Source organism: Eublepharis macularius, chromosome 17 (assembly GCF_028583425.1).
Source record: "Eublepharis macularius isolate TG4126 chromosome 17, MPM_Emac_v1.0, whole genome shotgun sequence".
Taxonomy (NCBI): Eukaryota; Metazoa; Chordata; class Lepidosauria; order Squamata; family Eublepharidae; genus Eublepharis; species Eublepharis macularius.
Genome location: NC_072806.1, coordinates 14,288,548 through 14,303,225, shown reverse-complemented (window position 1 = coordinate 14,303,225; position 14,678 = coordinate 14,288,548). Strand labels below are relative to the sequence as shown.

At 46.0% G+C, this 14,678-nt stretch overlaps 1 protein-coding gene across 2 annotated transcripts in view; it reads left to right on the top strand.

The window, feature by feature from the left end:
• SLC2A1 (solute carrier family 2 member 1) overlaps positions 1 to 14,678 on the top strand; it is a 46,869-nt gene that overhangs the window by 28,635 nt on the left and 3,556 nt on the right. For both annotated transcript variants that reach the window (XM_055001228.1, XM_055001227.1), the window contains exons 3-8: positions 6,599 to 6,759; positions 8,350 to 8,590; positions 8,697 to 8,859; positions 10,940 to 11,127; positions 13,450 to 13,554; positions 14,042 to 14,143. In XM_055001228.1, the coding sequence (XP_054857203.1) occupies positions 6,599 to 6,759; positions 8,350 to 8,590; positions 8,697 to 8,859; positions 10,940 to 11,127; positions 13,450 to 13,554; positions 14,042 to 14,143 (960 nt within the window). The remainder of the gene's footprint in view (positions 1 to 6,598; positions 6,760 to 8,349; positions 8,591 to 8,696; positions 8,860 to 10,939; positions 11,128 to 13,449; positions 13,555 to 14,041; positions 14,144 to 14,678) is intronic.

Here is a 14,678-nt window from a genome sequence, read left to right as displayed (position 1 = left end):
TCACGAAACCTATTTTTATGTCAACCTCTTGATGTGTACCATGAAGACCTAACTTCCTGTCTGAGGGGAAATGTTCATGTTTCTGTTCTGGTTTGGAGAACCATCAGCGGGCTGAATTCTGTAGAAAGTTAGTTGGTTGCTGCTGGGAAAGGAGGGGTTTGTTTATACATATAAGCAGAAGAGCAGAGTGAATTTCCTGCTTGCAATGCAATCTTGAGCACTGAGGCGTAGATGCCACTGTGTCAAAAAACCTTGAATCTACCCATTGACCTGATAGGATTTGCTAGAATCTTGTCTGCTCTTTTATGCAAGGTTGGTCTGTGACAGCTTTTTAAAAACCAAGGAAATACCACCCCCCAGTTGAAATAACACATCCGGTTACCCAACTTACTGATAGCTCTGATGGGATTTGTTCAGCAGGTTCCCAAGAGAATTAAAATTTGCTCTGTGCTGAACTTTTTGTTTGAAAGATCTCTGGGAAAGCTGTTGCATAAATGCAAGCCCGATTTGGATTAATACCTGCGCCCCCATGAACTACTTCTTGAGCCAAATTTAAGCACGTCTGGAGTTCCTTTAAGGCCCTGACCTGAATTGCAAGTTGCCTAACCATGCCAAAATAATTGCTTTCCCCTATTTTATTTCCAAATAGTAGAGTCCTAGATCAATGGACTTTGTAATTCATTTCAGCAACCCCGCATCCAATGACCAGTATAATCTTAATTGTACTTTTTATGTGGCTAGATGCCAGAGCTCAGGAAGAGTGGTTTGAACAGAAATCCAAAACAGGATAAACAGTTGGGGCATCAAGAAATACCCTTAAAGAATCCCTTCCTCCTGGTACCTCCTTTAAACACCCTAATCCGTGTGTTTGGTACTTAAGATATTAATTTGAGCCTAGGAGAGATTTTTCTTCCCTGCCAATTAAGAGGATGCCATAATCTCCTCTCTTTCACTGTAACATCTTAAATAAGCTTTATGAGTCGGAAAACATTTGTGTTTTGGATTTGACCCTCTTTGGCACCCAGGCCTCTCCTGGCTTCTCACATTGCAGGCAGATTTGGACTCCCTGGAACGAAGAGTTCTCACCAACAGTCACATTTGCCACTAGGAGACAAAATTACCCCTTCCCAGGTTTAATATGTACACTGGTGGGAAGTTACAACTTGCCAAATGGATTGTCTGTCTTCACTCATAATTAGGAAGCTTTCTCCACTTTTTAAACCAAAATCCTTCCTCCATTAACTTTACCAACCCACTTTCTTTGTGCGGTAGCAGAAAGCCTCATTCAGTTGATGACCACGTAAGATGATCAGCAAAGCAGTGTCAATTAAAACTCACAAATACAACCAATGAAAAAAACACTGTGTTATTGGTTACTCTTTCAAAGGTCTGAAAGCATATGTCATTCCAACCCCATGCTCATTTTTATCCTAACAACACACCCATGAGGTTGGTTGGGGGAAGTTAGATGAGACATCCGGGTTTGTGTGTGGTTCTCCTGCCTGGCTGTTTATAAGTTAACTAGAGGAACTCTCTGTCAGCTCTGGATTAGGGATGTGCGTTTCGGCATTCAGAATGCCGAAAGAATGCCGAAACAAAAGTGTTTCGGCTTCTTTAGGGGAATGCCGAAACGTTTCGGGGAATGCCGAAACGTTTCGGGGAGCCGAAAGAAAAAAGCCGAAACGTTTCGGGATTCTTTCGGCTTTCTTTCGGCTTTTCAATGGGAAAATGCCTCCGTCTTCCCGGACGTCTGGGGGAGGCATTTTCCCACCGAATAAGCCCAAAATTGGTGGGGACCTTCCTCTAACCCTTCTCTAACAACCACCCAAGTTTCAGACAGATTGGACTTTGGGGGGCCATGTTATGGCCCCCCAAAGCAGGTCCCCCCATCCTCCCATAAGAAAGCGAAGGAGCAGCATATTGTTAGCATGCTGCTGCTCATCTTTCTTCATTATTTCCTATGGGGAAAAAATGAAGAGGCAGGCTTCCTTTGCCAGGGGTGGCATTTTGCATGCAAAATGCCCCCTTACCCTCAGGGGCCCTTCTCCCACCCCTCCTCCCACCCCCCACCAAGGCTCAGCCTGCTCCCACTTGGGGGGGCCATTTCATGGCCTCCCCAAGTAGGTGCTCTAATCTCTACCACTGACAGCTGGGGGAGGCTTGTGTTGCCAGGGGTGGCATTTTGCATGCAAAATGCCCCCCAACCCTCTGGGGCCCTTCTCCCACCCCTCCTCCCACCCCCCACCAAGGCTCAGCCTGCTCCCACTTGGGGGGGGGCATTTCATGGCCTCCCCAAGTAGGTGCTCTGCTCTCATCTCTACCACTGACAGCTGGGGAGGCTTGTCTTGCCAGGGGTGGCATTTTGCATGCAAAATGCCCCCCAGCCCTCTGGGGCCCTTCTCCCACCCTTCCTCCCACCCCCCACCAAGGCTCAGACTGCTCCCACTTGGGGGGGGGCATTTCATGGCCTCCCCAAGTAGGTCCTCTCAGCCCCTAAAGTCCACCCCTTACAGCCCCACACAAACCCAATTCCCCCCAGCTGCCACACACAGACCCAAATCCCCACATTAGCCCCTCACAGACCCAAATCCACCCCCACCTGCCCCACACCCATAACCCCAGGAACAGGCTGGCAAAGGCCAGCCCTCTCCCTTTGTTCCCTATGCTGGGAACTACTAAACTCTCTTTCCCTGGGCAATTCTGCACAGCCCAGGGGTGCCACAATGGTGGGCACACTTCTGAGTGCCAGCTGGTCCCTGTGAAAGAGCACCTGAACCACAGACACCCTCCCTCAAATTCCCCCACCACCTACAGAGATGGCTGGCCAGCCAGCCCCATTGTTCCCTATGATGGGAACCAACTGCACAACAAAGAATAAAACAAGAACAACACAAAATAAAGTTTTAAATTTTTTTTTCTCCCTTCCAAAGTACAAGTAGGCAAAGCATTATGACACATTACACCAGCAGTCCCCCACACAGAAAAATTAAAACAAAACTCACTTAACATCAGAGAATCACAAAGCACAATTCCTGTCAAAAACACTTTATTTCTTGAACAGCTTTAGGTTACACAGCAGGGGGGAACACCAAAGGGCATGGCAGCACTATCTTACACAAAAATAACACAACTCACTTAACATCAGAGAATCACAAAAACACAATTCCTGGCAAAAACACTTTATTTCTTGAACAGCTTTAGGTTACACAGTAGGAGGGCACAACAGGACATGATAGCAATGTACTACAAAAAATAATACAACCCACTTCACCGTTTTTGACAGCAATTGTGTTTGTGTGATTCTCTGATGTGAAGTGAGTTGTGTTATTTTTGTGTAGTACACTGCTTTCCTTCTCTGTGGTGCCTTCCTACTGTGTAACCTAAAGCAGTTACAGAAATAAAGTGCTTTTGACAGCAATTTTTGGGGTGATTCTTTAATGTGAAGTGAGTTGTGTTATTTTTGTGTAAGATACTGCTTCCATGCCCTTTGGTGTCCCCCCCCCTGCTGTGTAGCCTAAAGCTGTTCAAGAAATAAAGTGTTTTTGACAGGAATTGTGCTTTTGTGATTCTCTGATGTTAAGTGAGTTGTGTTATTTTTGTGTAAGATACTGCTGCCATGCCCTTTGGTGTTCCCCCCTGCTGTGTAACCTAAAGCTGTTCAAGAAATAAAGTGTTTTTGACAGGAATCGTGCTTTGTGATTCTCTGATGTTAAGTGAGTTTTGTTTTAATTTTTCTGTGTGGGGGACTGCTGGTGTAATGTGTCATAATGCTTTGCCTACTTGTACTTTGGAAGGGAGAAAATAATTTTTTTAAAACTTTATTTTGTGTTGTGCTTGTTTTATTCTTTGTTGTGCAGTTGGTTCCCATCATAGGGAACAATGGGGCTGGCTGGCCAGCCATCTCTGTAGGTGGTGGGGGAATTTGAGGGAGGGTGTCTGTGGTTCAGGTGCTCTTTCACAGGGACCAGCTGGCACTCAGAAGTGTGCCCACCATTGTGGCACCCCTGGGCTGTGCAGAATTGCCCAGGGAAAGAGAGTTTAGAAGTTCCCAGCATAGGGAACAAAGGGAGAGGGCTGGCCTTTGCCAGCCTGTTCCTGGGGTTATGGGTGTGGGGCAGGTGGGGGTGGATTTGGGTCTGTGAGGGGCTAATGTGGGGATTTGGGTCTGTGTGTGGCAGCTGGGGGGGAATTGGGTTTGTGTGGGGCTGTAAGGGGTGGACTTTAGGGGCTGAGAGGACCTACTTGGGGAGGCCATGAAATGGCCCCCCCAAGTGGGAGCAGTCTGAGCCTTGGTGGGGGGTGGGAGGAAGGGTGGGAGAAGGGCCCCAGAGGGCTGGGGGGCATTTTGCATGCAAAATGCCACCCCTGGCAAGACAAGCCTTCCCCAGCTGTCAGTGGTAGAGATGAGAGCAGAGCACCTACTTGGGGAGGCCATGAAATGCCCCCCCCAAGTGGGAGCAGGCTGAGCCTGGGTGGGGGGTGGGAGGAGGGGTGGGAGAAGGGCCCCAGAGGGTTGGGGGGCATTTTGCATGCAAAATGCCACCCCTGGCAACACAAGCCTCCCCCAGCTGTCAGTGGTAGAGATTAGAGCACCTACTTGGGGAGGCCATGAAATGGCCCCCCCAAGTGGGAGCAGGCTGAGCCTTGGTGGGGGGTGGGAGGAGGGGTGGGAGAAGGGCCCCTGAGGGTAAGGGGGCATTTTGCATGCAAAATGCCACCCCTGGCAAAGGAAGCCTGCCTCTTCATTTTTTCCCCATAGGAAATAATGAAGAAAGATGAGCAGCAGCATGCTAACAATATGCTGCTCCTTCGCTTTCTTATGGGAGGATGGGGGGACCTGCTTTGGGGGGCCATAACATGGCCCCCCAAAGTCCAATCTGTCTGAAACTTGGGTGGTTGTTAGAGAAGGGTTAGAGGAAGGTCCCCACCAATTTTGGGCTTATTCGGTGGGAAAATGCCTCCTCCAGGCGTCCTGGAAGACGGAGGCATTTTCCCATAGAAAAAAGCCGAAAGAATGCCGAAATAATGCCGAAAGAATCCCGAAAGTCGAAAGCCGAAAGAGATTCTTGTTTCGGCTTTCGGCTTTAACGATAGAGAATCTTCTTTCGGCTTTCTACTTTCGGCTATAGCCGAAAATTTTTGGCTTGCACACCCCTACTCTGGATGAGAGCTTTTTGTTTGTTTGTTAAATAAAATTGTTACATTTTTTCAAATAAGCTCTGGGAGAGAGCTTTCCCCCTTCCATTAGATGACAAACACAGTTCATTTAGTTGAAAGGGTGTGTGTATGTGTGTGGGTATGCCAGCAGGTAATTTTCCTTTTGTTGTACTCCTGATTCAATGGACCGAAGCGAAAGCAGGTTACAACAAAAATGTGAATTATTTTTGTTTGAACGACCAGCAGGATTGCTTTTGAAACAACAGAACAATGTAAATGCACTGTTTTAAGATCGTGGTCTCTTTGCCGGAAAGCCCCTCTAGTCTAAATAGACCAGTACAACTTACAGTCTCCTTTAGCAAGGGAGAAGTAAACACACCCGTTTGCTTCTCCTCAGCACCCAAAGTGAGCTGCTTTCCATGAATAACTATTTCATTTCATTAAAAATAAAATTCTCAAACAAAAATGCCCATTCAAAGTGATGACGACGCAGGGCCCAAGAACTGGAAAGGCTGGCCTGTAAGAAAGGCAATTTCTTCTTTTTGGGGAAAGGCAGCAAATTAGGAATTTGGGTGAAGTGACTGAGGAAAAGTGCTGGCTACGTCTTTCCCGCGTGCTTTCCCTCCCTCTTCCATTCCTCCCTTGCCATTATGACTCAGCAAACAACTCAGCCTCCACGACGTCACCCTTCAGGGTTTCATGAACAGCCGGTAAAGGGGAGGATTGGAACCAGCCAGTTCAGATTTCCTGACAGGTCACGGTGAAATTGGTTGGCCAGGAGTCCTGGCGCTGGTGCCAACTTGACTCTCGCCACCACCTAGTGGAGAAAGTATCTCCCTGTGGCTCAGAGAGATGTGTTCTCTTACCCATCCAGTCTGTCTAGTTTGGCAGCTGAGGCAAACAGAGCCCCAAGTAGGTTAAAGTCCACATATGGGCAGGCCCAAGGCACATTGCCAGAAGCCAGGGATGGTGATGAAACCAGAAAGGAATGTCTGTGGTTGGGTGGGAAGAAAAGGGCTCCGGTTAGAGACTCGCTTCTAATAGTTGACCATTATTTTGAATGGAGCCAGATTTGGCGATGCTGGTGGTGCCTCCTGACTGATTGGTCTGGGTGGAGGCTCTGGCAAAGGCAACTTTCATCCTCTGCCCGTTTCCCCCTCTGTGAAACAGCAACAGAGAGATCAGCAGAGAATTGTCTGCTCTCAATTGCCAGGGTATCATTAGCCACCCAAGTTTCTCTTGCCACTCCGTTGAGAGAGGGTAAAGGGTTAAAGAGCTCTTTGCCAGTGTCTCAGCTCAGGGAGAAACACTGCTGAGAGACTGGCTGAGGCCCCCTAACATCTTGCCCACCCCCAAACCCTGAACAAATTCCTTTCATTCTTAAGAGCCAAGCATGGGTACTGTACTCAGTCTTAATGACCTCCTGGCCTTTCCTTTGCAGGTGATTGAACGCTTTTACAATCTGACGTGGTATGACCGCTATGGGGAGTATATCAGCCGCAGCACCCTCACCACTCTGTGGTCCCTCTCTGTGTCCATATTCTCCATTGGAGGGATGGTTGGATCTTTCTCTGTTGGGCTGTTTGTTAACCGCTTTGGACGGTGAGTGCATAACCCCCTCTTTTTTTGTTTAGCTCACTGTATTTCATTGTTATAACATGGAATCAATGCAATATTTTCTTTTCAACAATGTAAAACAGTCTCCCTTCCCCAAAGCCCAATTTTTTCCAGCCCGTACTACCAATTGCCATTTTATAAGCAGTCCCATCAGTACTTAACTTAGGTCTTTCTACGCCTGGGTCAGGCTTTTGTTTCTGCATTTCCTCCTCCTCCCTGAAACCAGCAAGGCACATATTCACATGAAACATTTGGAAGATTTAGAGTTGGATGCAGCCCCCCTTTTCACTCAGTCTCCTCTGGTCCACTCCATATTACAGCCCTAGTATGCAGATCCCATGATTCTTACCAAAGTCATTTTGGGTAGTCAAAGAGGATGCCACTTCCCGTTTTCACTAGCAGAAACGCTGGTTGGATCCAACCCTTAATATCTATTAGACAGAGAAATAGGCGGTTTCCACACGTCTTACCTGCCTGTGAAACATCGCGTGAAAGACCCAGAAGACAGCGTCTTCGCGTGCGAAATCGTTCCAGGAAGACGCTGTTATTTGGGAGTTTTGCACAAAATCACGCAAAACTCCCGGATAACAGCATCTTCCTGGCACGATTTCGCGCGAGAGGCCGCTGTCTTTCACACAGTGTTCCGCAGGCAGGTAAGACGTGTGGAAACAGCCATAAACTGACCCTGAAAGAACCCTGTAATTGTTAAAAGTCTGGGGAAAGTTAAGAATCACTGTGAACCCTTATATAACAGCCACAAAAATAATATTAAAAGAAACATACAAAGGTTATTCTAATAGAGATTCTAAATTCTAAAAGGACTACCAAAACATCTAGGCAATATTGGCATGGACAGCGTAACAAAAGGACAGTTGCAAACAGCCGCACTGCTTGGAACATGCCACATACTAAGACGGCACCTCACTGACTCCTAGATGCTTGGATAAAATCCGAGTTGGATGTGTTGGACCGTGATAACATAATAATCAATTAATTAAACCAGTTTGATGATACTGATTGTATTAATTATACCCATTGTGAGTAATTGGAGTAGTTAATAAATAACAATGTAATATCAACGTGCATGGCACTTGACAAAATGCAAGAAGGCAAGCCCTGCCCCAAGAAGCTTACAGTAAGGAAGAGTGTCACATGGGGCATCGCATGGTCAGAACAAACAAATATTGTTGCAGAAACTCCACAGGCTTTTTGCTTCTGCACAGAAGCTGTGAAGCAAAATGTGTTGCTGCGTAATGACCAGCAGCTGAAAGATTAAAATTCTTCTTCTTCTCTGGCTGGATGCGCTTTATTGTGGAAGGCCATGACCAGCTGGAACTGCCATTCTACTCTCCTTGGCCTGCTGCCCACTCTAAGCCTCGGAGCAAGCTGCTGTCTAGATTATCTTGTCCATTATCTTAAAAGCGTGCCCAGTGATTCTGCACCGAAAAGAACATGTCTGTAGTTCAACAACTGATTCAAGCCTCATCAGTCTCCTTTAACAAATGGCTCCCCTCCTTGAGTGCTGTCTCACACAGCAAGTGCCTGACTTAAGTTCTGGCCCTTTTCCTCTCCCAGGCGGAACTCTATGTTGATGTCCAACAGCCTCGCCTTCCTTGCCACCGTGCTTATGGGTTTTTCCAAGATGGCCAGCTCTTTTGAAATGTTGATCCTTGGCCGCTTCATCATCGGGGTGTATTCTGGCCTCACCACAGGATTCGTGCCCATGTATGTGGGCGAGGTGTCGCCCACAGCCCTTCGAGGGGCTCTGGGGACCCTTCATCAGCTTGGCATCGTTGTGGGCATCCTTATAGCACAGGTGAGTGGTTCTCATCGGCTCCCCTGCTGGGAACTGTAAAGGTTATTCCCCATCACTGATGTTTTGATACACTTCTGTGAACCTGTTTGCTGTGCTTTCTCCACAGATCTTCGGCATGGATCTGATCATGGGGAGCGAGTCGCTATGGCCACTGTTGCTAGGCTTCATCTTTGTCCCCGCCTTGGCGCAATGTCTCCTGCTGCCCTTTGCCCCCGAGAGTCCTCGCTTCCTCCTCATCAATCGTAATGAGGAGAATAAAGCTAAGAGTGGTGAGTGGGCTTGTAGTAACTTGTGGCTCGGTGGTAGAGCATCTGTTTGCCATGCAGAAGGTTCAATTTCTGCATCTCTCGTTAAGGTGATCAGGTACCAGGTGATGGGATACCTCTGCCTGAGACTCTGGAAACTCCTGGCCAGTCTGAGTAGACAATGATGACCTTGATAGACCAAGAGTATGTCTCAACAGAAGGCAGCTTCATGGGTTCATGTGGACCATGGGTTGCAAGCGCTGAAGTTTGGGTCACTGTATATTCTGTGTGCCTGGGGCAATTGCTTCAAGGTATCTGTGGCTCAGTGATGGAGCATCTTCATTGCATGTGGAAGGTACCAGTTTGTCTCCAGTATCTCCATCACAAAGAGTCTTGGGTACCAGGGCTGGGCAAGATCTCCATCTGAAGACCATGGAAAGCCAATGCTGGTATTTGGCTAGATGGCCCAATTTGGTCTAAGGAAGCTTCATAGATTCATATTCATTTACCATGGAGGAGGAGGGTTATCGATGGCTCTTAGTCATGGCAGCTAAATGGAACATCCATGTTCAGAGGAACTGTACCTTGGAAACACCAGAGAAGGGCTGTTTCTTTCAGCTCTGCTTATGGCCATCATCTCATGAGGTTTTGCTAGACCCTGATACAACAAGGCTCTTCTTAAGTATTGGTGTAGGAAGGTGGTTTCTGCAGTGCCATCCATGGACAGAGAAACAAAAACTTTTCAAAAAGATAGTTCCCTGCTCTAAGGAGCTTACAATCTCGACTGCAGGAATCTCACATTTAAAGAAGTAGATTCCTATGGATTGGATAAAAATGCCATTTTTTGCTGTCAGAAAGCACTTACTTTAGCAGAATAGAATCTCCCACCGCCTCCACCCGCACCCAACTCCTGCTGCAGCCCACTGAACTCCCTAAAATTCTGTTCCAAGTGGGATCTCTCTGTAACAGCTTCGAGGACAAATTGGTAATCTGTAACGAGAAGGGGAATCAATGAACATCACCCCTCTGCTTTTGCTGTCAGAAAATGGTTTGCATTTGAAGATTGAAAAGAGGTAGGATTGAAAAGAGGAAGATTGAAAAGAGTGCCTCTAATGAAACCTCAGAAACTGGAGGTGGCTTGAGCTTGCAGAGCAGAGGAAGTGGGAGCTTCAGTTCTCTGGAGAGTTTTGGATTATTGACCTAGATATCAGAAGGATGGATTACCCTTTGAACTGTCTAACTCATTAAAAACCTTGTCCTCCAATTAATCAGGCAGAAGCTCTAAAATGTTAAGATGATTTTTGAGTAGGTTACGAAATCTGCAGGTGATTGGGTCTGTCTTAGAAGAGGTATTCTTTTCGGTTCGAGAACTGGGAAATGCATTTTCTAAGATGGGTGTAGAGTGATGCCTGCAGAGCTTCTCTAAAAATATACGCCCCTCCCATTCAGAACAATTGCTTTTATTCATATGCAGGTTTAATTCCCTGATGAATCTATCAAACAAATCTTTCTTAATTATTTGTGAGCTAGGCAAGACTCCCTGGAAAAGACAGTAATGTCAGGAAAAGATGAAGGCAGCAGAAAAAGAGGAAGACCCAACATGAGAAGGATTGACTCAATAAGGAAATCACAGCCTTCAGTTTGCAAGACCTGAGCAAGGCTGACAATAGAATGTTGTGGAGGTTAATTCATAGGGTTGCCATAAGTCGAAAGTGACTTGAGGGCATATAACACACATGCACAGGCGACAGCCTTGCTCTGTCTTAATGAATGACAGGAAAGAGAAGACACCCCCGCCCCATCTTTACCTATTTATAAATTGATCCTTATTTTATTTTTAACATGGTGAACATTTTGAAAATTGGCTGGGAGAAGCTGTGACAATGATGTTGCAGATACTAGCCAATAGTCACTGTCCACTGATGGGTTTTCTCCATTCAGATCAAGATAGTCTGAGAAGCTGTAGGATGGGTTTCTCAGGGCATTCCAGACTTTAGACTGAACATAGTGAGGGACTTGTCTACCTCAGAGCTCAAGCTCCTTGCAGCCCTGGGTGTGAGATTGGGATCCCATTGACCCCCCCCCCCTCCTACTGTGCCTCCAGTTCTGAAGAAGCTCCGAGGGACAACCGATGTCAGCAGTGATCTCCAGGAGATGAAGGAGGAAAGCCGCCAAATGATGCGGGAGAAGAAAGTGACCATCCCGGAGCTGTTCCGCTCGCCCATGTACCGCCAGCCCATCCTCATTGCCATCGTCCTTCAACTCTCTCAGCAGCTCTCGGGGATTAACGCGGTGAGTATGACCTTGCAAAGGAGTTTATTCGTCTTTACCATGCAGTGATGTAATTTAACGTACCATCAAGTCACAGCTGATTTATGGCAACTCTGTAGAGTTTTCAAGGCAAGAGATGAACAGAGGTGGTTTGCCATTGACTGACTGAGTGGAAACACATGAGATGAATTACACGTGAAGAGCACTTGATTGGTCCCACAAGCTTCCCTGGGAGTGGTAGTCCCAGGGATCCTTGCAGGATCTGACCCACACCCGTGCATCTTGTGTGTTTTGACCCTCTGTGTAATGAACTTAGACTTCTATTCAAGTACTAACCAGAGCTGACCTGTTTAGCTTCCAAGATCTGATAGCATTGGGATAGCCTGTACTTACTTTATTTTTATTCCTCCCCAGAGCTTTTTTTCTGGGAAAAGAGGTGGTGGAACTTAGTGGGTTGCCCTCGGAGAAAATGGTCACATGGCAGCACGGAGGGCAATCTCAACTCCCCTCTGTCTGGAGATCAGGGGGCGGGGCCACCAGCCATGTTACCATTTTCAAGAGGTTCCGGAACTCCGTTCCACCGCGTTCCGGCTGAAAAAAACCCTGTTCCTTCCCTTCTTCAGGGAGCTGAGGGGGAACTGAGAGTAAGAGAGAAAGAGAGAGAGAAAGTGAGTGAGAGATTGGCCCATGGCAGGGTCTTACTGGTTATAGCCTGAAACTTGATTACTAAATCACTAAATAGGAAACGAAGGCCAGTGTGTGCCGGAAGCAGTTTGCAATTCCAGCGTGTCGCAGACCACCTGCAACCTCCACCTATCCAGATTTCTTTGCACTGTAAGCTCCTAGTAGTTAGCAAGGATATCGTAGGCCTGCTGGTAAAGCACACCTAATATTGACATATAGTTTTAAAATAATTTAAAAGTACAAATGGGTTGAGTTATCAAGATGATTTTTCTTTTTTCTTTAATAAAGAATTTTACTTAAAAGTATAGTAAAGTAAGTGCATAGCAAAAAGGTTATACAGACTCTAGATTAGACATTAAAATCGAAACTTATACAATCTTATACAAACATAAGTATGTAAGCCATACGTCTATAATAGTTTTGGGAGTTAGACAATACACTTAAGCTTCTTTGATCTAATAAAAGAAGAACATTGCATATTTGTCTTCCCTTAGCCACAATACATAACATTTCTCCTTCTCTCTCCTTCCCTCTCCCCCTCTGAGCTTCTGTATCGATTAATTATACCTAAATATTCAAAAAGATCCTTCCATTTTTTCCAAAACTCATTTAACCGTCTGTTATGTAAACAGGTAGTCAATTTAGCCATTGAAGCATATTCATGAATCTTACCTCTCCACCCTGGAAGACCTGATCTTCCAAGATGATTTTTCTTGAAGTTACTAAACCTATTTTAGCCTACTAAACTACTGCAGTCCCTTGCACACTTGCTCATTCGAGGAGGCAGAAGTAGGCTTCTTGTTGCACTTTTCAGAAAACTTTGCAGCTCAGAACATCATGCGCGCATGAAAATATTGTAATAAAATATGCTGGGTGAACCGATCTCTCGTATGTGAATCCACATATCAAAACCCATTACTGGATCTACTTGCATACGTTCCTTAACATTTAGAAATTTGGTATGCATGTTTGGTAATCCATTATTGCTTCATTTCTGCTCATTTCGGCACACCGTACTCTACACTTTTGAAAAAGAGGGTGAGCCTCAAAGTGAGGCTTTAATGATTATTGTGGGGTGGAGTACGTCTCATTCAAGAGCAAGCGCATATGCTTCATGCAAAGTGCCTGTCTTTGAACGAATGTTTAGAGCGGTGTGGCCATGCCCCCTTACCCCAGTGATAGAAGATTTTTAAAGTTTCAGCTGTAGACACATTTCAACATGTAGAGTGACTCAGCAAAAACTTGCAACAAAATCCATGACTATGATGCAACTCATTTGTGGATTTGGCATAGAATGTCCCAACTTCTAATAAACTTGGGGCATTCCTTTGAAATGGTGGCTGATAATTTTATTCCTCTTGCAGAAACCCGTCTCGGGTTTCTCTGGATGGGAGAGCTTTGATAGTTATGTCTGAAATGAAAATATGGTACAGATACTCTGGATTAAGGCCCTGTGAGTTTAAAATTCCTTGAAAGGTATCTAGGTCTGATCACTATCGGGCACAGGAGAATAGGGTGGAAACGTCATAGGTCTAAGCCTGTTTGGGAGCTGTGAAAGTTCTTTGGCCATTGTTTCTTTCTGCCTCAGGTCAGCACTTTCTGTATGCTCAAGGATGCTGGTAGATGCTCCTTAACGGTTTGCACATTTCTCTTTTTCAGGTCTTTTACTATTCTACGAGAATCTTTGCAAAAGCTGGGGTGAAGCAGCCGGTCTATGCTACCATAGGTGCTGGGGTCGTAAACACAGCCTTCACAGTTGTTTCGGTGCGTGTCTGCTGAGCTTGCTCTTTGTAGCCGATGTTCCTGGGAGCTGGGAAAGCATGCATGTTTGTGGGGAAGGATTATTTTATGCCTAGGGCTACTTTAATATCAGAACACACTTCAGCTGAGACAGTGATGATGGATGTTCCTACTAGGGTACCTTACAGAATAAGAAAATAAAAACAAGGTCCCTAAGGATCTTACAACACAGTTTTTGACAGGCAGGTGGAGGGAGAACAGAAGGAGGGGAGGAGGCAAAGGAATGAATGGAGGAGGGTCGAAAGCTTCATCTTTATTTTAGCTGCAGATAGGAAGACTAAAAGGTTAAAGCCAAAGTTTGCATGCAGAGAGAGAGAGCAGGCAGACTCCTCTGTGGAAGGGGCACATTTTGCTCCTGCAACTTTTAGTTATTTGATTCACCCTTTCCCCCCCTTTAATGAACAGGCACTCATTTCATCATTGTTCCTCTCTCTCTCTTTCTTTCTGACAGCTGTTTGTAGTGGAACGGGCTGGACGACGGACGCTCCATCTTGTTGGCCTGGCTGGGATGGCGGGCTGTGCAGTCCTCATGACAATTGCTTTGGCCCTCCTGGTGAGTGGGGAATGCATAACTGCAGATCTGTTTTTCAAGACCTCTTGATACCTTTGATATTGGGTGATGTTGGGAGGGGCCATGGATAAGAATCTGTTTTGAATTCAAAATAGTCAAGAGTCCAGTAGCATCTTTAAGACTAACTTTATTGTAGCATAAGCTTTCAAGAACCACAGCTCTCTTTGTCAGATGCATCTGATGAAGAGAGCTGTGGTTCTCCAAAGCCTATGCTACAATAAAGTTGGTTAGTCTTAAAGGTGCTACTGGATTATTTACTATTTTGCAGCTACAGACTAATACGGCTAACTCCTCTGTTTTGAATACAGCAGCTCCAGTTGCAAGGATTAGTTAAAAAAACAAGGTTGGGGAGCTGCTGCCAGCCAGAGTAGACAATACTGACTTTATACTGATTCAGTATAAGGTAGCTTCTTGGGTTCATGTGACTTGGGTCCAAATCCCAGCTCAGCTTTCGAGATCCGAGGGTGACTTCGAGCTAGTCGTTTACTTTCAGCTTAGCTTTGAAGATTAAATGTTG